The sequence below is a fragment of the Elgaria multicarinata genome, chromosome 2 (assembly GCF_023053635.1).
Source record: "Elgaria multicarinata webbii isolate HBS135686 ecotype San Diego chromosome 2, rElgMul1.1.pri, whole genome shotgun sequence".
In the NCBI taxonomy this organism is placed as follows: domain Eukaryota; kingdom Metazoa; phylum Chordata; class Lepidosauria; order Squamata; family Anguidae; genus Elgaria; species Elgaria multicarinata.
The window spans coordinates 52041271-52067505 of NC_086172.1; the positions used below are offsets into that span (position 1 = coordinate 52041271).

The following is a 26235-nucleotide window of genomic DNA, read 5'->3' on the forward strand; positions in this document are numbered from 1 at the left end:
AATTATTAAATATTATTTCTACACAATTTCATCATGTTACCCATTCATGGCATTCTGAAAGCATTGACATTTCTTGATAAATCTTCCCCTCTTTTAAAAGATTCTGGCAGCTATTACAAACCAATTACAAACAGATCCAGTTTGTCAACATCGAGCCAAATCAAAAAACTAACAGCTGAATCCTACACATGTTGAGTCGAAAGTCCCACTGAGTTCAATGGGGCTGACTCACAAGTAAGTGGTTATTATACCCATATACCTTCGAGTAAGCATTACTGAACTTAATGGGCTTACTTCTGAGAAGACATGCCTAGGAATCCATTGTAAGGTCTTAGGCTGAAGGACATCAACTCACAGCACTTACTTCAATTGCATGGGCTTCTCTCTCTCTCTCTCTAACTCACCTATTATTTACAGCTCAGATTTTGGGCTGTGGGCACATTTGGCAATTTGTTAAACTGTCATGAGTATCACCACAAGATGGCTGCCATGTGAGGCAAGGCAAAGGACAAGTAGCCCACCCAAAAGACTTGAGTAACAAGGCAGACATGGGGTCTGAATTCCAACACACTAAACAACTTCTTTTAACCCACAGTTTTCAGCACCAACAGAGTATTTCACAGCAATCCCTGCTGCTGGTAAGAAAGTGTTGTTGTTGTTGTTGTTGTTGTTTTAAAGTGAGAGTGGGCAGCAAGAAAGGCATCTGGGGTGCATTCATGCCAATGGGCACCACACCGCCAACGCTTGGTGCAAACAACTCTTAGCTAGAAAGAATAGCTGTTTGACTCAGTATAAAGCAGTTTCCCAGTTTCCTATTTATATCAGTCCCAAATCTCTATGAAAATATCTCGAAGGAATTTGTCAACATGAACATGAGACCCATCCATGTATCGAAATGTATTTTTAAGACGGCAAACCCAACAAAATGGCCCTCTACAGACAATCATATTTCAATATCCATAACATGGAAGCACCAGCCCTGTGGATAGGAAGGACTGTGCCCTTTGGCACAGTGGACTAGAAATCCACCAGAAGCCTACTGACAGCAGCAGGTACCACCACAAAACATAACCAGAAGTGCATTGCTTAAATATAAATACTACATAGTTTTTGTAATCAACTATTTAGCAAAGATCTGTTAAGCTTGAATAAACTAGCACATGAAGTGAATTTGTAAGGCAAACCTTTTTCCACTACAGAAATTAATATTTAGATCTCTCACAGTAAAATGCTATACTCAAAAATAAGGCCCACTGAACTCAATGGGGCTTACTTCCAGGTAAGAGGGAATAGGATTACAGACTTAAGTATATACAAATTGAATGCAATAGTAAATTTTTAAAAAGACTCAAAAGACACCCTAAACTGTTTATTTCCCTGTCCTTCCCCAGAAGCCAGACATTTTTGCTGAATCAGGCTTTTCTTGCCTTTGGCAACCGGATCAGTTCAAGAGATGACAAACTGATCATTCCATACTGAAATGATCTATCGGGCACTTCAACTTTTAGCAGAGACAGCAACTTGATACAGCTACATACAATACAAAATGAAAGGGAGGACTGATTTATTCTCAGGTTTGGCCTACAAATCAGTGAATCAACAGAAGTGAGCATTTATTTTAAAATGGACAGGCCATTATATTCTCCTTTTCCTGTATACACTTCAAGGATGTATTATAAATGCAGTAGTTAAATGAGGCCAGTTAAAGGCGACTTGTCTTAATCCCATTACAGGCTTCAAACTACTTTGGCTCCTTTTTATAAACTCTGTATTGAGAGTTGGGAAGAACAATTGATCCTGACTAATTCATTAATAAGTCTTACTTCCTCTGTAGCTTCCAATTCGTCCAATTTCTTTTTGCTATTCATTGACTAAATTAATTTCCTAAATACACATTTGTTCCCTATGTTTCATAGTAGCCATTCAGGATTCCTGATACACCAGAATTCAACTGTGCTTACTTGGCTACTTGAATCAAGCACTAACATTCACTTCTGCAGATAACTAGATAAGTAACATTCTAAAAAGAGTGTATGCTAACAAAAGTTGATAAAAAGAAGTGTACTACTCCATTAAATGTTCTGCTTTGTAGAACTTCACTAAGGGCCTTGCTAGACCCTGCCGGATAAGCTGGCAGGGAGGCGGGGCGACGGCGCGCTAACTTTAGTGCGCGCTGCCCCGCCTCCTAGACGGCCGACGCGCAGGGACTACGGAAGCCCTGCAGCGTCAGCCATTTTTTGTTTGTTTGTTTGCTTGTTTGTTAAAGGGGCCACGTGTGCCCCGAAGACTTCGGAAAAGGTAAGTGGGTTTTTTTTTACTTAAGCCCCACACCCTTTTTTAAATTAAGCCCCCTGCCCCCTGCCCACTCTTTCCCCACCCTCCCTCCCCATCCCGTGTGTCGCCCTGCACCCTCCCTCCCCGTCCCGTGTGTCGCCCTGTGCCCTCGCTCCCTGTCCCGTGTGTCGCCCTGCGCCCTCCCTCCCTGTCCCGTGTGTCGCCCTGCGCCATCCCAATCTCTCCTGCTGGGTCCGGCCTTCCCCCCCCTGGGATCCCCCCCCCGGCTCGATGGGCACAGCACTCGTATGAGCGCTGTGCCCAGTCCGTGGCTTTTCCCGGCTGCTCGTGAGTAAGCGAGTAGCCGCAAAAAGCCACGGACCCTGCTAGACGTTCCGCAGCCCTGGCCTCAGGCTGGGGCTGCAGAAAAGGCGCGCCATAAGCGAATTCGCTTATGGCGCGTTAGGGGAGGCTTTAGTGCGGCCTGGGCCCGGATTCCCCTGTGCGTCATGTGGACGCACAGCAGGGAAACCGGGCCTCAAAGCACGCTAAGGCCTCATCTAGCAAGGCCCCAAGTGTTTAAAATATGTCCTTTTCAGAGAAAACAGTATTACTGCAAACAGCGAGCAAGCATTCATGGCCAGGGGTTGGTGGGGAGTCTTCTATGCAATTGTTGTTTCTTAACGTTTATCTATACGTCTTCTGTAGGAAAAAATCTTTAATAAATTAACTAGGATTAAGAGTAGAATTAACTGACCATGAACCCAAAATAAACCAACTGTATTAAGTACCTTAATTCATCTGTGTCCATTGATATCTTTAATTTAGAAAATAATGGTCTCTCTCCAAGGGCATAAGTTTCTTACACAACAGTAATGGGAACTTAAGACTTTTTTTTTGTCTCTCAATGATCCATAGCTACTAAGAAGTGCCATTTTGTTTGTTATAAATTGTTATTTTAGTTCAGGGGTGCAGGCCATGTATTACCCACCCCTGCAGTAGGGCCTTAGATGACAGTCTACACATATGTTTGGTTGAGACTATCCATGTATGGATAGAAATTCACATTAAAACAAATTACAAGAAACAGTGACCAATGATTTGCTGCAGTATGTGATCAAAGCATGCCATTTCCACTTTGCAAAATCAACCTCCAATCAGCCCAATTGTAGGATGATTTGTGACATGCAAACCCAGACACTAGGAGCATCATCACACAGGGAAAAATCGTGTTTCCTTACTGTCACTTCTCCACCCCTACTTTTGTCCATCATTACTTCCTCTTTCTGCCCAGAGGGGAAAGAGGAAGTAAACAAAGACCATGTGGCCCATTCAGGGGCCATTTGTATCTCTTTACTTTTCCTGCACACAGCAGCAGATCGCAGCATATTCCGTGTTGCTGTTTTTTAAAAGTCACATTAAAAGGGGTCTATTTTGCAACGGAAAAATGAGTGGAAGGCGCAGGAGGTGCATGGGAGGCAGACAACGTCATCTAAGATGCATGCACATCCTGCTCCTTAGATGAACTGTGAGGTGTTCAACCCATGACTAATCCATAGTGTCTGGGTTCACATGTCAAATCAACCTATGGTCAGATTGATCAGAGGAAGATTGTACAAAGTGGAAGTGGCACATCTGATGAAAAGTATAGGTTAATTAACCCACAATTTGCTGCTGTTACATGCAAACAGGCCCAAAGGCACAACTTGTTATGTAGTTCTGACCAAATGACTCATACTGAACAATTATCTGAGGATCCAAACTTTCAGATGCCAACTACACTGAACAGCATAGATCAGTGATCATGTCAGAAAACATTTGAAACACAAGTAAACTGGGATTACAGAAACACATACACACAAAAACACACACTAAGCTTTAGCTTACCCCTTAGAGCAGGCAGCAGGGATCTCTCTTTCTTGTCATCACATTTGTTACATTCACTGAAGTACAAGAGCAGAAAGACATCCACAAGCACCCACATCAGAGACGTGGCAAGAACCACCTTGCAGTAGACAAATCTCCTCATTCTTTATTTAGTTATTAGTTACACACTGTAGTAAAGGCAGGTACAGTTTCGCTGGTGTATCCAAGCCAAAGATGCCAGCATGAACACAGAGATGAGAACATCCCACTGAAAATTAAGAGGGAAGGAGAATGCAATTAATTAGCAAGTAAACAATTTCATATGCAAAAAAAAGTTAATTGTTTTACTGTTTGAAGAACATAAGACCCGTTCTTGATCAGACCAAGAGCCCATCTAGTCCAGTACTTTGTTCACACAGTGGAAAACCAGCTGTTGACCAGGAACCCACAAGCAGAACATGGGTGCAATAGCACCCTTCTGCCCATGATGTCCAGCAACTGCCTCTGATACTGATTTCCTCTTTAATAAGATAGCTTTATTAATATATGTTGCTTTCCGTGGTATCTAAGAAAATAACATCATGTAACAGACCTAACGTCCTGACTGGAACCAGTTACCAAGGGAGGTTGTGGGCTCTCCCACACTAGAGGTATTCAAGAGGCAGCTGGACAGCCACCTGTCAGGTATGCTTCAAGGTGGATTCCTGCATTGAGCAGAGAGTTGGACTCGATGGCCTTATAGGCCCCTTCCAACTCTACTATTCTATGATTCTATTATTCTAAGTATTTTCAGACAGAAAATACAAATGCAGTGTTTTATCAGTGATTCCTTTAAAACTTTCCATTTGGGGGCAATGCATGTTTTTGAAGAAATAACAAATCTTCATAAAGATGCTGCCTCAGAAGAAAATGGACAGCGAACTAACATAAGCTTAGGATCTAATCAGCTCTCAAATGCAACATCTTGTCACAATGATGCTTGACCATACACCAAAGCTGCTAAATTTCTGAGCATTTTTGCTAGTAATGATTAAACATCCCAATCTAGATGCATCTTTTCCAACACTTGCCATTGTTACTCTTGCTGCTTCTTACGTGCTAATGGATAAGTGTGGAATAATGGCAACAGAAAAAGTTATGTTGGGCTTCATTTATTGACTTGAATGGATTTTCCCCCCTGTTCATGAACCTGTGCCTAAACCTTTATGAGACTTAAGCATGGTTCTTATCAGACACCAAACATAGCATTATCTGATACAGTTACAATCATTTCATTTTTCAACAAGGAGTTGCTTTCAAAAAGTAAGGGTGCAATCCTATACCTTTATAGACAGAAAAAAATGCTACAACTTCCAGCATGTCCTCTGAGCAAAGCTGCTAGAGAATCTGCTAGACAACATTCTAGCAACTGCACTCTCTATGGCTTCCCTTACTTCTCCTCCTCCCCATCTCTCCTAAACAATGTTCTCATATCTGTGCTCAGAGACTTCACCATGGCATAGAGACTGTGGCTGCTAGGGCGTCATCCAGCAATGAGGCCAGGATCCCCCCACGTCTCTTCAGAAATCTACGAAATGAGATTCCATTTGTGCAAGTGGGATCTTTTCTTAATAAGCTTCATAGCCAGGGAGGGGATTTTCAAGGACAATGCAAGGGGAAGGGAGTGAAGAGAGAAGGAAGGCCAGTATGTGTTCACTCACGTTTGTGTACACGTGTTTACATGCATGGCTATATCTATATGTCTGCATGTGCATGGTGGGGGGAGGATGCATGTCTGGGAGTCAGGGAAGGGAGGTGCACACTTTTCCTGTTTGTTATTCAACTATCTTTGGTTAGCTTTGACCAAAGACTGCATTAAAAGTATGCCCCAGGAATCTGTAGCTTGCACACTGATTTATGAACCAAGCCACATTCTCTGTGTATTTTTTATGTCTGTTATGGGGGGGAGGGACCAGAATAATGTGTCCAGTAATTTCAGATGTTACTTCTGAGTATTATAGTTCCAATAATAGAAATAAGTATGTGTGTGCAAGTATGCACATGCATGCTTTAAATTAAGGCTAACATCTACTCCGTGTCTAGAAAGCAGAGAGTTAATATCTCTGAATTTGTGAGATGGGGTCTCTTACACAGGCACAGAGAGATCCTGTCCCCGAAAAAAAAAACCAAGAATCATCTCCCAGTGCAGCTACCTTCTTCCTGTGGCACAAAGAATGTGGTGTGGGAAGGAGCATGCAATCTCAAGACTTATGCCTGCTCTCACCCCTGGCATCCAAGTAACAACTGAAAAGACCACCAACAGTGACCTCTATAACGTGTAAGAAAAGTTATATATACAAAAGTGCATGGCACAAAGGTTTGGATCACAAGGTAAGCTAACTTAAGGAGGTTGGTGGAAGGAAACATTCCAGTTCTCTCCTTGACCAAAAACCTCAACAAAGCCTCCCCAGAGGAGCAAGAGGCCCTCCTGAACATAGGATGGGATGTGGAGATATGAACTTTTCCTTCAGTGAACATTCTTAAGCTATCTTAGGATTCAAATTTGATTTGGAGCAATTCCCTACTCACCATGAGCCACCCACATTGTTCAGGTGAACTCTCTGGCTTATTGGAGAGGGGTTTTTGGAGGCCCAGGTGGCTGCAGCAGGAGGAGGTAATGGGAAACCTTTCAATGGATTTCTTTAACTTCATTTATCTTACAATTAAAGCCACAGTACTTTTGGCTGAAGCAGAAGAACTGTAATCCTGGAAACACATGCATTTCTTTCTGGATATTTCCAAACAGGGCCAGTGTCTAGGGCAGGTGTGGTTGTGCTCCTGCTGAAGGTCTATATCCCAACAGGAACCCACTGATATGACCTCCCTGGACTTGCTCCTCCTCTTCACCATTGAAACCTGCTTGTTCACCTGTCTCTCTTTTTGGCCCAGACAAATGTGATGGTGAGAAGGATGAGCAGTAGATGCCACTGATTTCTTTGCTTGCTGGCTCTCTGCAGGTGGTAGCAATGATAAAGAAAAGGAGGAGGAACAGGAACTGGTTCCAATGGTAGTGAGAAGGTAGACTCATGGAGGCAGGGTGACAATTGGTAGGGGATTGTTGCCTAAGGGCCCTCAAAAACCTAACATCTCAGAGAATTTAAAATTTTAGTGAAATTGTTTCAGTATGTTAATCCTACCATTACAGTATTAAACATTGTCCTTTCTACACCTGAGGATTATCCCAGGAAAATGGAGGGATCATCCCTGCCTGCTCCCGGGATCCCATCATTTGAATGCACAGGGATGATCCCGGGGGAAAAGGCAGGTGTAGACATGCGCTGAGACATACATATTCCAGAAACAAATATAATAAGCAGGCAGAAGGGATGCAGGAGACTAATAGGTGCCTGAGCAATTTCAGAACAGCATGGAGCCTATTAGGTTCACAACACTTTAACTTCTTCTTCACTATATTATTAGACGCCTTGGGCCAGCATCCCAAGATATCCTGGCTGCTAGCCTAAAGGTTCAATATATTCCAACTTTGGCTTCAAACAATGCTCTTTTCAAAATGTCTTTGAATACCCTTTAATTGAATTGTAATGCAAAGGAAAGTTACATTTTCTCATATACAATATTTGGGCAGATGGGAGGTTGCAAATTCACAGCCACTCTGGAAATTAGGACTGTGCTCCGCTCCATTTTGGATCGGCGAATCTGGAGCGGAGCGACCCGATCCGCCTCTGCCAAAGGTGGATCTGAATCAGGTCAGGAGGCAGCGGATTGAGGCGAAACAGTTCGCTCAGTTGCGGAGCGCTTCGCCTCAATCCAGAGCTCCGATCACCATTTTGGATGGTTTTTTTTACATAGGATTGCATTGGGTGAAAAAACGTCTATAACTTCTTTGTTTTTAAAGCTAGATCCCTGAAAATTACTGTGCTTAGAGATTGATGACTGGGGGTCATTTGTGTAGATTTTCAAAAATATACATTTTGAGGTTTGCTTGCAATTAATTTTTATTGAATGGGTAAAAAGCGGGAGGGGAAGCTTTTTTTATCGTTTATCAACGATGAAAAAAGCTTCCCCTCCCGCTTTTTACCCATTTAATAAATGGGTAAAAGCTTCATCTCCCAATCGTGATAACCCCATGTAAATCATCATCCAATCCCAAAGTTGGATGGGGGGACTAAGCCAGAGACACTTTTCTTTCCTTGTCTTTCGGTAGGACTTCGGTCAGTGAGGAGTGGATTGGCGAAGCAGTAACCCAACCATACTCACACAACCTTAAATAATATACAAAGTAAAATAAAAGTTAGGCAACACAGCATTGCAAGGTAACCACAGTAACCTTGGTGGACAACTGGACAGCAGTGGTGGAAGTGGATGATGTCCTGTACAGCATGTGGACGTGCCCAGTGCCCACTGCCCTTGAGGACAATCAGAACCCTCTAAAGGGGAAACAGTGGACTGTGCCACTGTAGTCTACCGCATCTATGAGTTGCACGAGTTGATGTGTGACGTGGCTCCTCAAAGGCAGGAACCTAGACAGGAGCAGCCAAAGGACTGAGAGGTAGACTACAGAGGCACAGTCCACTGTTTCCTCAAGGGCACAGGGCACGTCCACTTTCCAATACTGGTAATAAAGTCAGTCAGACTTTTTGTTTGAATTCTTCTTGTTGTTGTGATGATGGTGATGACGATGATTTAATAATGGCTGTGTTTACAGTGTAGTCAATCAACTCTGAAGCAAGGAACACAAAGCTTTACTGTTGTCCTGCTAGCCTCCTGTTATTTATGGGATGCAAAGGCATCTCTCTGTGCTGTTCCTGCCTCACAGGGCCATTTTGTGTTTCTGGCTTTGAATGGCCTGGAAACAATCCTTGGCTCACTGACTTGTGCCCACAGAGCTGTCTGCTGCCTGCCTGCCTGCCCGCCTCCCTGGGTTCCCATGTTGTGGGGTAGCCGCATCTGGTGGGATTTACCCACAGATGTATTGCTTACTCGTGCAATGTACCAGCCCCTTTCTGCCTGCCTCTGCCAGCCTCTCTGCCCTCCTGGTGCCAGGAAGATGTAGATGGGCTGGGTGGGTCAACCCCACAAGCCTATGGCATGCTTGCTCCCTGTGCTTCAGGGGCATAACCACTTGCTGCCTCTCCTGCTCTGTGCCTGCCTCAGAGGGCCGGTTTGTGTCTTGCTTTGACGTAGGGTATTTGTCCTTCCGCGTCATGAAAAGGCAGCTGCATTTTGCATGCGCTGCTGCGCTCACTCTGTTTAAGATTTCTTGAAGTTCCATGTGTTCATTTTTGAAGTGGTTAACCTGAGACGAAGATTCTGATTTAGGTTTAATTTTAAATATTCCCCCAAAATCAGGGCATGATATGATTTCCTTCAAAGTGCCCATGCCTAAGGTCCTATGTGGAAGCTATCATGGTGGCCAGTTCCATGTGTGTATCTAAAAAAATAACGGAGATAACTACATTTCTGTAAATGGGGGGAAATCATTTATATATTTATACATCAGGGGATGATCTGATTTCCTTCAAAATTGGCATGACTAAGGATCTGTTTAGAAGCTATCATAGTGCCCATTTTGAGTTTCTAACTTGAAAACTAAAAAAGTTATAGGCGTTTAACCTTTGCAATGCAAGTCTATGGGGAAAAGCAAAGCTCCGATCCTGATCTGAGCTCCGCAGCGGAGCGGAGGTGGATTGACGCAGAGCGGATTGGGATGCGGAGCGGATCTGGGGTCCGTGCACAGCCCTACTGGAAATATAACATATTTATTTATTGCATTTCTATACTGCCCAATTGCTGAAGCTCTCTGGGCGGTTCACAAAAATTAAAACCATAAGTTATAAAACTTAAACCACAATATAAAAACACAATATAAAAGTACAACCAGACTAAAAACAATCAGCAATGCAGTTTTAAAATATGGATTTAAAACAACAAAGTTAAAAGACTAAGACGGTAAAATGTTAAAATACTGAGATACGTATGAGGTCAGACCACTCTAACCATCAGGTATGAGATTTGAGATGGGGTAAGGAGACTGGTCCGGCAATTTAACTGGTAAATTCAGAGTGATTGTGTGTCTTGGGAATTTGGTGCTTCATAATTGAAGGGGATGCACAAAAAGTGCATGAAATGGAGCTTTTATAGATCTCATTATTGAAGAGATATGAAAACATTACTGGTTAAAAGGAATTGTTGTTAACAAGGTAAAAAGCCTGAAAGCTGCATTATAAAGTAGAGATAAGTAATATGCTATAAGTGCCCTCTGTAGAATGGCTCTTGCTTAAAAGAGAAATCAATTTGCAGGCAGCATGGCCAACTACAAAGATCATGTAAATCAGGAGTCCTGAACCAAGGGCAGGGGAATTACAGAAATAAATTACTACTCACTGTATTGCCCTTAAAGAGGATTATAATTGTTCTGGATTCATGATTTAGTAATATTTTAATAGAGAAAATGTACTTTCTCGGTTAAAGTGAGGTAAAATTATGATTACTAGGTTATTTTTTCCATCCTCACAACTATTCAGCCTCACTGAAGACTTTACACCCATCGCTGTATGTGAGCACACATCCAAACATGCTACACATATTTCAAGCCTGGAGCCAATCTACATGAGCGATTTAGCACAGAGGAAGACCAGTTTGAGATCCTTTGCGACCCATGACGTTGTCACCAAACTGCAGCCACCCTGCAACTTCCCTCTGGAAAAGCCACATTTTCAGGAACTCCTCTTACATCCGTTATTTTTACTCAAAGCAGCCCCCTAATGGTCCCGCTGCTGTGTGCCCCATCCCCCTGCATTAAATCCTGGGCATGCCTCTGTGATGTTACTGTGACCTTCCCCCCCCCCCCCATTCCTTTTTTTCACAGTAGGGCACTTTTGAAAGCAGGGCCTAATCTACACTTGCCAGTTATCCCGGGGTCAGATTGATGTCGTCCCTGTGCAACCAAATAACGCACAAGGGATCCCGGGATCAACTGGGGATGACTTCTCAGTTGTCCTGGGATAACTGGAACAGCAGTTTTCTCAATTTTTCCCGCAGTCCCAGGACAAGCCTGAGGACTGCAGGCAGCATGGGCTCCCGGGTCCTCCCTGGGACTAGCAGGGCTCTTCAAACAGACATGGTGCTGCGCAGAGTGACTCCATGCCCATCGGTGGGCGGGGGGGAGCAAGTTTGCCATCGCTGGGATGGCTGCCAGCGCTTTTTGGCACAGAGTTTTTAGGTTGTTTTTTTTTAAAAAAAAATTACTTTTTGCACAGGATTGGGACCATGCAATTGCACGACCAGCTCATCCTTAAAAAGAAAAAAAAACCGAAGCCGCACCAAAATGTCCCTCTTGACTTCTGGGACGATGTGCTGGCTTTAGACGCAGGGGGACGATCCCGGAAACAGGTAAGCCCAGGATCCTCCTGCCCCCATCCCAGAAGTCCTCAAAGGTGTAGAGGAGGCCCAGGTTTTTAAGCACTATTGTATACTCCACTTTTCTTGCTTCACATGCCTAGGACTGACCAAAAGCGATTTCATGAAACTAACTGAAAGTGTGTCTCATTCTGTTGCCATGAATTTTGCCCCCAGGTTACATGGCTACATGGAACTGTCTTGGTATTTGAGTACTTGCAAAGAGCACTTGGGTAAAGCTTTTCTGCTTTCCCGGACTCTTCCTCTGGCCCACAATGCTGTTGCAGCTTTTTTAGTTTTGTTTTCACTTTTTTAAAAGTGAAAAGTGTTCCAATTCCTCCTCATTTCATCTATTTTTCATCCAAGTCCTGGACATCTATCACAGCCCAGTCAAAGCTCTGCAAACACATACACACGGCTGGTTTTTGTTAAGACTCCAGGGAACTGTGCACAGCCCTTTAGATATTGGCACACAGGGCACAGTTCAAGAAAGTTCCTAAGTCTTGGGAGCTGTGCAGTTACTGAGCTACTCTGACAAAAGTCCAGGGAGGGCATCAAACCCAATGAGCTGTGCCCTGTGTGCCAGTATCTAAGGGGCCAAAGAGCAACAATGCTTCTTTTTAAGGTGGAGGCAAGATGTCTTCACCTTATTACTCTATTAGCAAGCAATGAAACTGAGTGAGGTGGGCTTCTGGAATTGGAAAGCCAGGCAAGCTTACTGGTGCCATCCATAGGATTCTCAGCAACTGGAAGCCCCCTCCAGCTGCCTCCGAGCAATTATATTATGGAGACAATGTGTGAGTTGTTCCGAGGGACCAAATAATTATGAACTTTGGCAATGTTGCTATTTGTTAATGTTATAACTAATTGTAAACTGGGCTCTGAGCATTGAATTCTAAAACTTGCCCAAGTAACAGGCAGAGAGAAAAGGAGGCCACCATAGTTTCTGTTGGCCACTTTCAATGTCTTTCTTCTCTTTAGCAAAGCATTATCTCTGCTTCCTCCCCTCACAACTCTTAGTGATAATTAGCTGCTAATGAAAAGCTATGGCCACCCTCCCCAAGCTGGTGTCCTCCAGGTATTTTGGACTACAACTCCCAACATCCCTGGCCATTGGCCATGCTTGCTGGGGATAATGAGTATTGAAGTCTAAGAATCTGGAGGGCACCTAGTTGAGGAAGGCTAGGATAGGCATAGACAGACAAAGAAAGACAGCCAGTGGCTCTACAATCTCATACAGCGTTCTTTATTTGTGTCCAGGGAAGTTTTCAGAGTTATCAAGTATCAGAGCCTGGCTCACAAGAAACTATTTTCACACAAGGTACTGTGCAGTAAGGATCCTAAAAACACTTGCACTTATGTAGAAGAGGGGTCTTAAAAGACATCACAGCTTTCTTTTATCACCCAAAATTAATGTAGGGTAATGATAAATGTGCAGAAGAACTTGAATTACTAGATCCATTCAGATGTAAAAAGAAAAAAGAAGCAGTGAGCCTCTGGCATGTATGCCCCCCTTCCCACTCCAACTCCCACATGGCCACAGTGTGGATCTAAAGCTCCCAATGCCATTTAAGATTAACTAAACATTTAGGGTCACCATATGAAAAGGAGGACAGGGCTCCTGTATCTTTAACAGTTGCATAGAAAAGGGAATTTCAGCAGGTGTCATTTGTATATATGGAGAACCTGGTGAAATTCCCTCTTCATCACAAGATAAAGCTGCAGGAGCTATACTAAAGTGACCAGATTTAAAAGGGTGCAGGGCACCTGCAGCTTTAACTATTGTGATGAAGAAGAAATTTCACCAGGTTCTCAATAAATACAACTGACACCTGCTGAAATTTCCTTTTCAACACAACTGTTAAAGATACAGGAGTCCTGTCCTCCTTTTCATATGGTCACCCTAACACATTATTATGTTATCCAAACCTGTGGCTAATCTTCACTTCGGTTAATTGAAACAACCCAGTTTTATAAACTATGTTTTGAAGCTCTCTCGTTTCAATACACTATTGTTAAGATAACAACTGTTTGTCCAGGTTTGAATGTCACAGGTAATCTAAAGTAGAAATGAAAGCTTCCAAACTCCTCCTTACAGCCATGACAAAATAGAAGGGGGATGTGCAAGCCCAAGGCTTGCTACAGCTCGTTCTCATAACACTACATCATGGTTTCGCTTTATGTCCAAACAAGCCCACTCTATTCAATTGACATTACATTCTTACCCATGCTGGATGTACACATGAATGTTCCACAGTGTTAACATAGCTTCTGCAAACATTCCTACTAGTACTGCTTTACAGAACAGTTGCTTGAGAATAAATTAATTTCCTGTGCCTTGCCATGGATGCCAAATATAAACAACACATTTCTTAAGTTATCTATCTGGCACAAAAAGTAGGAATGGGTGATGATGAACCATCTCCCCTACCCCCGCCTAACGTATCTTGGGTATCTGACCTGATCCTAGATTTTAGGCAATACTTTTGAAACATGCATGGTTGTAAAGTAATATTGAATTGAACTCAACAGTGTTATTGCCTTCCTTCGTATGCATTTAACTTTCCCCAGCTGAATCCATCAACTGTTTGACTGTGAGCCACTGCATTTGACAGCAGTTGCTTGGCAACAAAATTAGTAGTCCTCTTGATAGTACCTGTGGTGTTTGCATTCTGAAGTTTCAGTAGAATTCTGTGACACTTGCAGTACACTTGGCTATATAACTTCATTTCATTGAGCACACACGATAATTGGTATAGAACAGACACAAATGGAATAGCTAAGCTATAGTGTGCAAAGGACTACAGAACGTAGAATAGCTAATGAGAACTAGTGCACAATAGCAACTAGGAAACTCAGGCTACAATTCTATACACACTTACTTGGGAGTATGTTCCATTAAATTCAGTGGGACTTAATTCTCAGTAAACATGCATAGGTCTGGGATATAAAATATGAACCAGGAAACCCCCAAATCTCATCAGCCTACAATATCACTTAGGCTACAATCCTTCTCTGCATCCCACCAATGCAACATATACGCTATGATGGGACAAGGGAGAGGGCTTTCTCTGTTGTGGCACCCTGACTGTGGAATGCCCTCCCCTTGGAGGCCCGATTGGCGCCAACATTGATTTCATTTCTATGACAAGTAAAAACATGGCTTTTTAACAAAGACTTTGACGGTTACATCTTAATGACATAGGGCTGGATATAAATGTTTTTAAATAAATAAAATATACATACTGAACTGAGAATAAGTCAAACTGAATTCAGTTAAGGTTACTTCTGAGTAGAAATAAACAGAATTGTCACTGTTCTCTCTCTCTCTCTCTCTTTCACACACACACACACACACACACACACACCTCTGTCTCTCTCTCCCACACACACACACACAATACCTGTGCAATACAGAGATATTTCACATTTCAACCAATCTACCTTGCAGGGTTAACATCTTTTAAAAGGTGTATAGACACAAGAAAACCTGTTGTAAATAATTTCCACAGACATTGTTACAATACCCTGAAGAAGGCCTAACTATAATAAATTTGTCTACAGCATCCTAAGACGTTTCCCCTTTTCCTTGAGAAATGTATGTGAAGTACCTTGGACTAAGGAAAGGCTAAGTATTATTAATGTGTTGGCTCCAAAAGATACACTTCCATACCTGATTTACCTGGGGGGGAAATGAAAATAAATTCGCAGATGTTCTTTCACTTGCACAATGGCTTCGAAGCATCAGAACAGCTGCATAAGCCCCCTATTTTAGCACAGTGTGAACATCTGCGAAAGGTATTGTGTTGAATGGCACTAGTGTTTACTTCTCTTCCACTCATAGTTTTTTTGATCTGACGTAGGAGGGGAGGGAGGGAGGCTCATGAAAAGATAATTGCAGCTTTCCTTTTAAACTATTTTAAACAAAAGCTTTAAATTTTATTTATTTTAAATAAAAGTAATCTTTTATATGGACTGCAGCATTAAGGGTTAAAAAGTAAATACATAATACTAAGAACAATCTTCAAATGCCTGTTTCCAGGATTTATGGCAGTGAAGAAAGAGGAGAAAAGCTCATCTTCTAATGGATGACACTTCAAACACTGCTTTCTACAGGCTGCTTAAATTAGTTTAACCGGAGCTAACATTTTAGCATATGGTCATAAAGCTATACTTGATAAGTTGTTATTTGCAAATGGAGCTACTGTTGATAGGGTTACTTCAATTACTTTCATGGACCCTTGGGGGACGGGGAAAAGAATAGATGTGCACAATTAATTATTCTGACAATTATTTATGCTTCCTCCCCTATGGGTTGATGGATGTAGAAATATTTGAAGGTAATAAAGTTCACACATTTAGATTGAATTGTAAAGTTATATGTGTGTTTTTAATGCAGAATCTCAAAAAACATTTGTTTATATTATTATTATTGTTGTTATTATTATTATTACTACATTGATATCCCACTTTTTCCCCTCTTGCAAGGAATCCAAGGCATCTTACGTTATTCTTCTCTGCTCCATTTTATCCCCACAACAACACTGTGAGGTTCGTTAGGCTGTGATTCAGTGACTGGCCTAAAGTCACCCAGGGAGCTCCTTAGTTGAGTGGGGACTAGAACCTGGTTCTCCAGAAACCCAGCCCAACACTCTAACCACTAGGCCACACTGGCTCTCTAGTTGACCTGAATTTATATTTTATGATGTTTCACAACATAGACATACATTAAATTGCATGTATAATACTGTTTAAGTACTATGTAGAAGCATAGGTTCCAAACAAAAGGTTGGTCTGGGGACAATAGGAGATGTGTAGCCCACCAGATTGGGAAAACTAACCAAAGACATTTCATTTAAAATACATTCAGGTCCTTTTTGTGCCCTCTCACATTGAGCTGCATACCGTATTTCTTCGATTGTAAGACACCATCGATTGTAAGACGCACACTAATTTCAGTACCACCAACAGGAAAAAAAACCTAAGATACACCCGCGATTCTAAGACGCACCCCATTTTTAGAGATGTTTATATGGGGAAAAAGTGTGTCTTAGAATTGAAGAAATAGGGAACATCATTTCTGAAAAACAGTACCATCCAACCAAGAGAAGAGAAAAAAGAGAAGCCTCAGATAAGATGCTCAGATTCCAGGCCTCTAAGTGTCTTAAAAACCTCCAGAAAGAGATGCTTAGTGTGCACAACTGATTTGGGTTGTAGCCCCCACTCAGCCATGAAGCTCACCAGGTGACTTTGGGCTAGTCAGTGGGCCTGTTCAGACACTTTTATTGCTTGTGTTTTGAACTGTTTTGCTTTTGCATTCAACTGCTTCGCTGTTATATTTTAATCAAGATTGTGTTTTTAATTATAATTAAATTTCCCTGTTTACGATCTTGAGAGCCAGATTTTGGCAGACTGGCAGGATATAAGTTAAATAAATAAATATAGATGAAGTTCTTATGAGTTTCAAGAAGTCCACAGAATAGCATGCAAAGGGTCTGGGAACAGAATCATACCCCATTCCCACCAGGGCTACACAGTTGCCCTTCTTTAGAACCAACTGGAAAAGCTCTCAGTTGCCTGTGAAAGCCACAAGCACATCCATAAGCAGCCATGCTAATCCTATAACATTTAGAATCAGACTATACAGTTACAGGGGAACTCAAACATCACTACAACTTCGCCCCCTGAAAACCTAGCAGAATCATCAGAAAAAGGATGAAGCAGAATTTAATTCCCCCTAGTTTAATCTATGTACACTCATCATATGTCTGAATCAATATACTGCTGACAACTGCTCAGACGTTTTAATACGGCATATCAAGATGGAATTCAGAAATAAATGAGTTAGGATACAACCCTATGCATGATTGCCTGGAGAATACTGGGAATCATAGGACTTTTTTCTGTCTAAATAGGCATAGAATTGAACCCTAAGATTCTTTTAGATTAGAACAACCTTTGATTCTTTTGAAGTGTTCCTCTAGCTTGCAGCTTTTGGCTCTTTATCAGTTTTTAAACTTTTAAAATATTTCCATGATGCACAGAAATCAAGTTGTCAATTTTTTTACCTTGTAGTGCAAGTTTATTGCCTATGGCTGTACATGTTTTAAATACAGGTCAACAGTGATGAGCCTGGGATATTCTACTAATACATTTCTGTCCTCAAAATAGCCAGGGTTAAGATACTATCCCATGCATGATGGCTGTGATAAGCACATTACTTCCCCCATGTGCATCTCAGATAAGAGCCCCATGGGGGATACTATAGGCCTGTCAAAATATTTGAATTTGACTCTTAGAAGAGAGATTATGGAAGATCATTACACTAAAAGAAGGCATCACTCCATACAGTAATATTTTCACAATTGATTCTTATCAAAGAAACTAAGATCTGTTATGGTTTGTTCATGCATTACGCCTCCTGCCATACTCTTCACAATGTACAATGCAGCAAATATTCTCTACTTAAGTTTACAGGATACTTGGCAGTGTCATTACACTGCATTAAAATGCATATACACCAAGGAGTAAACCAGATTTCCTGGGAAAGTCTCATCTTTGGTTTCACTCTTTTGACCTCTGTGATCTTGGCTAGGTAAGGATATCAAAATCAATCTTACATGCCAAGTAAAGTCTTTTATATTTTATCCCATGGGATGGGATACTGTACAATACATAGAAAACCATGAACCCTATTATCCAGCACTGTATTCATTCTCCAATTGTACCACACAGACATGGAATTTGACACGGTGTACACAATTAAGCATTAGAAGAGAAAATTTCACTCCCCATAAGGCTATAAAGATAGGTTCCAAAGTACTTGGACATTTGCCAAGTGAAATCTCAAATGGTCAGGGAAGGTGAAACCAGGATTTTCATTGGGTAAGTTGTAAGGCTTCAGTGCCATGCCTAATTTTGCCTCTGCTCATGGTTAGCATAAGTGTACCGATGCATGTTTGTTTAATATGCATAATGAATACAGCTGAAATGTCATGAAATTCAGCATTCCTTGATGCAGAACTATATTTGTACACATGGAAGACGCACACTCAAGTATTCCTTTAAAGCAAAATCTTAAAAATAGCATATTGTTTGGGAATTTTTTTAGCTGATTCAAAAACCTGTAACTATTAATATTTTTAATCTTTATAAACTGTCCAGAGAGTCTCGTCTATGGGGCAATATAGAAATGCAATAAATAATAATAAGCTTATTCTGTAGCTACACCATTTTCGATAAGGCTCACTTCATTATATGACATCTGTTGTCATAATGCAACATGTGTAGAGCCAAAGGGAAAAAGAGAGACAAGGCTTGATAAAAAGCCATCATGTTGCCACCTCCAACTACAGCACCTTTTAGACTCAACCAGTTTTCAAGTTTACCTGCTGCAAGGTTTTCAAGGTTTGCATAACGCAAAAGCACTGCCTCACAGTTAAGTCATGCCGTTCTATTCAATACAAGCAACTGTCTAAGCATATATCTTTCTTCAGAAGGAAATACAGTTCCTTTAAAATCTCATTTAATTCTCCATGCTCTTGTAATATTTGTACACGCATGAAGTTCTATAACCATCCTTGACAATAAAAACTGCAGCCCCATTTCTTCATTCCAGTACAGAAAAGGAAAAAGAGTATCAACCAATAAAGTCAAAAAGCAGGGAAAAACTGTTGCAAAGTGCAACAGCTTTGGTAAAAAATGTTTCAAGACAGTAGGTGGAGTAAGAAAGACTAAAATATTTCAACACTTAAAATAAATATAAGCTAGTTTTAAGAAGAAAAGAGATTTATTAATAAATCTCTCACACCAAATCTTGCAAATACCTCATCCAGCTACATGAGTTATATTTACTGCCTATTATATAATTACAGTCATTTCAGATTAAATGCAAAATACCAGCCTTTGAAACCTTCAATTTGTGGTATGAAATATTCACTTTTTTAGAATAATTGCTTCCTTCTGTTGACAAATCCATGTACCAACAAAAACTTATAATGTTTTAATCTGTGAATTTAGTCCAAGTTCCTAATAGTAAGCAGATTCAAAGGAAGACAACAGATCGTGGGCTGCCTTTAATGCCTATGCAGAAAAGGGAGCATTAACAGATGTAGATTTCCTTAGCCCCTAAATCACAAGCTACAACTGCCAGAAGTCCTAAACAACTATTAATATTCAGGAGTCCTCTTCCCCACACTCATTGCATTTGGTCACCTAATCATTTAAGGATAAAATCCCATGTATGTTTTGACAGAAACAAGTCCTACAAGCGTCCCCCAGTCAGCCAATCTGGAAGTTGTGGGACTTTTTTCTGTCTGGACATAGAATTGCACTCTAAGAAGCAGAGATCAAAGATGTAAAGGGGGAGCCTTTCAAAGAGAAGTGGGGAGTGAAGGGGAGAAAAGGTCACACAAGTAACAGTTGCACTTTTCACAGCTCTTGCACCAAATTCCCCAAATAGTTTTTTAATTCAGGGAACTTTACAAAGATATTAGATAGGAAAACACTGGGTTTCACCTACACACCCAAGCAGACATCCATCTGAGTTGTGAACTAACTAGTCAAAAGAGAACGTAAACATTTCATCCTGAATGCATTACCTGAAGCAACTGGTCTTCTTGAACAAACAAACCAAGCAGAAATCAACAGTAACACATAAAGTTTCCTTTGGATAGAGGGTTCTGCAGTGAGCGGGGAGAAGTGTCTACCATACAAAGGTGAAATTGCCAAAGGGCTTTTAAATCTGTTGTCAGTTTTACCTCTACAGTGAGAGGGCATCTCCCAAGATGCTGTAGAGGTTGCAAAGAAAGCCTGCCTGTTTCAGCACTGTTCTTTGCTCATTGGCTGGAAAATGCACAATTAGTGCAGAACTTTCTAATACTACCAGCTGGATGCACATACCATTGAGACTGCCAAGTTATTAAAAAAAAACTTGGCAATTTCACTCAAAGTGGACAGGGAGAAAAGCAGGTACACTTGCACAGAAGTTGTTTAGCAGCTGCTAAGAAATACAAGGTAGTCTATGGAAGCCTTGCCCATTTGGTGTCCTCCAGATGTTTTGCACTAGAAATCCCATCATCCTTGACTAGTACCCATGCTGCTTTGGGACTGAGAGAGCTATAGTCCAAAATATCTGTGGGATACCAGGTTGAGTGAAGGCTGGTCTATGAAGTTTCTGTGGATATCCAGCACCACACAGCAGAATAGCAGACAACTCTGCCAAAGACACAAGTCCCGCATATTCCTAATCAGCTGTACAACAATATTTGTCAATTACAATAGCACACAATACTGCTCAGACTGAACTACAGCACACCAAAAGAAAAACTAAGTAAATTTCATAAGAAGAAACAGTCTGTATTCAAAATTCAATACTTACTCAGTAACTACTGACCAATATCCCACCTCCCCACTTTTTCCAGCAGCGGATTATTTTGAACATGCCCATCTCATTAATCTCCCCGCCCCCCCTTGGTATTTTCAGGCAATTAAGAAGCACCTAAATATTCAACTTCTCTTCATTTTACAACAAAGGAAATTTACTGACAGCTCCAGCTGCTGATTCTGCTTTTCAAGTCCATATGCCTAACACAAATATTAAGTATAAAAATATTTTTTAACTAATTACCTAGGGTGATCATGAACCTTAGGAAAAAAAGGTGTAGGCATATAAACTTAAGATCTAATTGTGAAGCACAAAGGAGATACATATGTGTTAAAAGCACTTTCATCATGCCTTCCCATTGCAGAACAGCGCCCAAGGTGGTTTACAACTAATATGATAAAAATACATACAATAATCAAGATAGCAGTACAAATATGTAAATTTGGGGTAATACATTAAAAAAAAATCCATGTTCAGTTGGGCCCAAAGGATCATTGAAATAAAATAGTTTTAACTTGGCAATGAAATACCATCATGGAGACAACAAAACAAATCTCCTGGGTCCAAAGTCTGGATGCCATTATGGAGAAGGACCTTTCCCTCATAACCACCAGTTGAACTTCTGATGGTGGCAGGACATGGAAAAACTGTCACCCAAAGACCTGAGTGCATGGGAAAGCTTATGAGAGATACTGAATGTCAAATTTAGATTTCACAAACTTGAGTTTGGTATCAACTGCACACTCAAAAAGAGCTTAGCCAATGCCAGTTCTCTGCTTAGTATTGTATTTGTATCCTACATTCAATACATGCTGTTTTAAATCTACATCTAAAATGTTCTATTTGTACATCTAAGATATGTAAATCCCACTGAGTTCTCTAAGATTTGGTTCTGAGTAAATGCAGATAGCATTACGTTGTCAATGTCATTATAGTAAGGCTGTGTTCCTGAATACAGAGATAGGGTGAGGAAAATATTAAAGAATGTCTCTTCGTATATAGTTGAGAGACCATTCAAAGATGGTGTTCAAAACTTGGCTAAGAACTAGGTTCAATACTTTTGAACCTAGAATTGTATAAGAAATCTTAGTTTCTAAATCATCTGTATGAAGAGGGACAAGGTGATAACATACAATGCATACCTAAGTATGTTTACTAAGAAGCCCCACTGAGTTCAAGATGACTTATTCTATAGTAAGTGTGTTTAGGATTGCAGGCAGAATGTTTGTTTTTAAAAGATGCATCATGTTTGTGATTTTGTATACTGGCTACAGAATTCCTGCATCACACAGGCTGCTTCCTACTTCTGTTTCTAGAGCTCAGACCGAAGCTACCATCACACCAGGGAAGGTACTGGTGGCAATCATGGAACAAATCCATATTCTGCCATCTATCCATGCCAATTATTTTTAAAAGGCTTCAAACACAAATCCATTGTGTTCCATTAGGCCTCAAACAAGCATAGATTAGCTACTACTCTGGTGTAACAGGCACTCATTCTTCAGCATATCCTCCCCCGCCCTTGAAATATTCATCCCACGTGCACAGAACAAGGTACAGAGTAAAGCAAGCTGCTTTGCAGCATAAGGTCAACAAATTAAGCCTATGGGAATATCATCACACACAACTGATCAACACAAAAAGGATCTCTTGAATGGAGTACTGGAAAACACTTTCAGGGAGCTTAATTCAATTGAAATTGAACACTGTAGAAAACTGTACATGAGATGTGGCCACATTCTCATTTTTCAGTTTTATTTTTCTAAAGGGTAGCAGTTTCTGTTCTGACTTTTCATGTTCCCCTTTTCAAAGACTAGATACACAGTATTCCATTTTGTCATTCTGTCACCTATCTATAAGACTAATGGCAGACGCAAGCAATAAAGTTCAGATCCAAACCCAGATTTACTATCTAACATTCACAGCATGCTTTTGGTCTTAGCTCCTGCCTGCTCTACAAACATCTATTTCGGAAAAGAAATCTAGTCTGAATGAGAAAAATAACATAAAAAAGAGAAAAATCAGGATTCCAAAATAACATCCAAGCAATGCATCAGTTAACATGATTCTGCTTTACAATCAGTTTACACAAAATAGTAACTGGCTAGTATGAGGTCCATATGACTTGATGATAACCAGCTGCCTGCAATCAGAATGTTGAAGAATGTCTCAGGCTGTTACTACTAGGTGAATACTTTACCATCAACCAAACATTGTCGCAGAACACTGATTTTTCTAAAAATTTCTTGCTTTGTACCTTATTCCCAAGGGTTCACTTAGGCAATCTCTACCATGCCTTCAGAATATATTATTTACATTTTAACTCCCTTATAATTCTGACATCATTGTAGGTTTGAAGATAAAAGTTTTGTATTTTCATGGGGAGGGGAGAGGAAGACAGGGAGACAGACAGACTGAACATATGCATGTTTGCTCAAAAGAAAGCCTGAGTTCAATGAGAGTTACTCATTGAACTCAGCAGCCTGATTTTTGCACATTTACTTACAAGTGAGTTCCTTTGAGCTTATTGGAGCCTACTTTTAAGAGTTATTGCAATCAGTCCAAGCAAGCATGCATAATCAGACTGCAATCCCAAACACACTTACTTAGAAGAGAGCTCCACTGACATTTGGGCACACCTGAGAGGAATGGATTGGACATTATGTGTACTTGTACAAAGCATTTGCTACACAAGGGATTTATCAAAGTATACAAGGTTTACGAAAGCTATCAGAGATGTACAGAGCCACATTTCCAAAGAAAATGAGGTTGCAGGAGGATATGTTGGTGTATCCTTCAGTGATACCTTTATTTACAAACAAAACATCCTCTGAACCTTTTCCCAGTAATTGTCCCCTCAGAAAATAGGAGGAGGCACCAATTCTGTCGCACTACAGAAAGCCCCACAAAAGAATGATGGACACAATATTTAAAAGGTGTTGGGAGACTACAAAAGCAACATAAAAGGTAAATTTCTAAAAATAAAAAAAGTGCTACAGCTCAAGCATGCTGGTGTGGAAGAACAACGCCCCCCACCCCCGCATCAAATCTGGACAATCTTTACCTTATCCCATATGCATGGAGGCTGATTATGGTTATTCATTTATGAGGGGCAAACACTTTATACGTGCTCAAAATCCTTGCACTAAAAACAGAATCCGGGGATGATCCCTCACCTTAAGAACAGTTCTGAACAGTTCCTACCTATATATTTTGGTTCCTCGTTAACGGATCTGAAAATATATACCCTGAGTGGCAAAAGGAATCCCTTTGCATTTACAATCTCTTAGCAAAAACAAAACGTAAGCGTTAATCCTTCCTTGATCCCCACATCCACCCACACCGACGCGAGCTCACGACCCGCGGCCAAAAAAGCAGACAGTCCCCATCAGTAGTAGCAGGAAGCAGCAACAGCCCGCGGCGTTCCACTTTAGCAAGCCCAAGATGCGCCAGGGCTTTGCCACCCACCCACCTACCCCCCGCCGTCTCAACCCCCCCGGCAGAACGCAGCGAGCGGAGGGAAGTCGGGAAAGACACCTCCTTCCCCGGTCACCTTTCTCCGACACCGTGCAGCATAATCCCATCGCCTGCTGCGCTTCAGCTAGCGCGCGCGCACACGCACACACACGCACGCCACCCGGTCCCGTGCGAGACGTACTGCATCCTTCGCCGTGTCTGGAAAGCGAGACGTCCTCATCCCGCTCCGTGTCAAGCCACAAATGGGCCTCAGCCAGGGAGCCTCCCCGCTGAAGAGGGAGAGACGCTTCTTCATACCACCAGCAGCCAGATCCGGGGCTCTTTATTCGTAAAGACCGACCGGGAGACGCGCGCGCCCTCTTTCCCCCGCACCTCCGACAGGACTGCGCGCTCAACGCAGCTGCCGCTCTCGGGCTTAGGACAGCTACTCGCGCACGGCCCCGTAGCAATAAGGGGAGAAGCCCCCACGGCCGTTGCTCAAGAAACCGTACAGAAAGTTGCTGCTGCTGGCTGGTCTCTGCAAACAAGCCCCGAAGCAGGAGCTCCGCCGCGCGCCACTCGCAGCCCTGAGCTCGCGCGCTCTCCAAAAAGCCGCCGCCGCCGCGAAACAACAAGCAGCAAAAGCGCTGCCCAAAGTTGCGAGCGTCCCTCCCTCACGCGCCGCGCCGCACCTTTCGCGCCCTGGCCGAGTCCAGCTCCACGCATACACGTATCCTATTCAACCCCCTCCCTCATTAAAGAGCCGCCGGCCACAAATCTCCCCCCCCCCCACCGCCGCCTTCTCTTTTGCGCTGCGGCTCACCTGCGAAAAGACAGCTCGCCGCGCTGCTGCTGCTCCGAGGGAAGGGTTGAAGCCGTCTCGTCTCACCCCCGCGCCCCCAACAAAAAACCCCACCAAATTAATACGATCACGCTTGCCAGGGGGAAACCCCCAGCGCAACCAGAGGAGGCTTCTTCATTTCGCAGGTTCCGCTTTCCTTTCCTCTCCCCTCCCCTCCCCTCTCCTCCTCTCCTCCTCCTCCTCCGGGATGGCAGTGAGGGGAGAAGCGAAAGAGAGCGCCCTTAGCACACTGGCATCCCTCGGTGGTGCTGCTGCTGGTGGTACTACTACTACTAATAATAAGCAGCGGCAACGAAGGAAGGAGCTAGGTCACGCCTCCCCCCTCTGGCTCCTCCTATAGCAGCCGCCCGGAGGTTTGGCTGGAGCTGGTTTGTGGCCTTTACGTAAGCGATCCTCCTCCTTCTCTACTTCTCCCCCCTCCCTCGAGAGACTGAGGCCAGCAAATAGGTTAGCGCAGTAGCGGCTTGGGCCCTCCTTCCGCGCCTCCTCGACTAGCGAAGCAGCGTAGAGAGCTTTCTTCCCCGGGCTGCTTGGACTGTTTACGTAACCAGCCCGCCCGCCTCTCTCGAGCCGCCTCTGCGCACCCATGCAATCGGTTCCCCTGAGGAAGAAACTGAAGACAAAGTGTGTCTGGTGTGCGGGGGGGGGGGGGGGCTAATTCTCCAAACCATCTAATGCTGTTATTCTTATATGAAATGAAATCTCAGGGAAAGCGGTGGGATTTACTTCCTGACTGGCATCATGGGATTGATTAGCTGGATTGCTATCAGATGCGCGGATCTAAGAGAGTGGGTGTTTTTATTGTATTTTAAGGGGCGTCAAGGCAAACTGCTGCATGTATTTCCACTGTGGTATTTTCTTAACCGACTATGGTTTAAAAGTAACAATATTCGTCTGCACCAGTTTTGGGTTGAAGCACAGATTGTGGTATTATTACTTTCATTAAGGAAAATTGCACCTACAGTCCAAAGCCATATGCATGTTTATTCAACAG

General features: G+C 42.3%; 1 protein-coding gene across 1 annotated transcript in view; it reads right to left on the minus strand.

Annotated features, from left to right (window-relative positions):
- Nucleotides 1-25259, minus strand: part of GALNT13 (polypeptide N-acetylgalactosaminyltransferase 13) — a 186343-nt gene extending 161084 nt beyond the window's left edge. Inside the window, exons 1-2 of the mRNA XM_063118627.1 lie at nucleotides 25203-25259; nucleotides 4162-4408 (exon numbers count right to left, since the gene is read on the minus strand). Coding sequence (XP_062974697.1) covers nucleotides 4162-4303 — 142 coding nt within the window. The 5' untranslated portion in view covers nucleotides 4304-4408; nucleotides 25203-25259. The remainder of the gene's footprint in view (nucleotides 1-4161; nucleotides 4409-25202) is intronic.
- Between the last annotated feature and the right edge of the window lie 976 nt (nucleotides 25260-26235).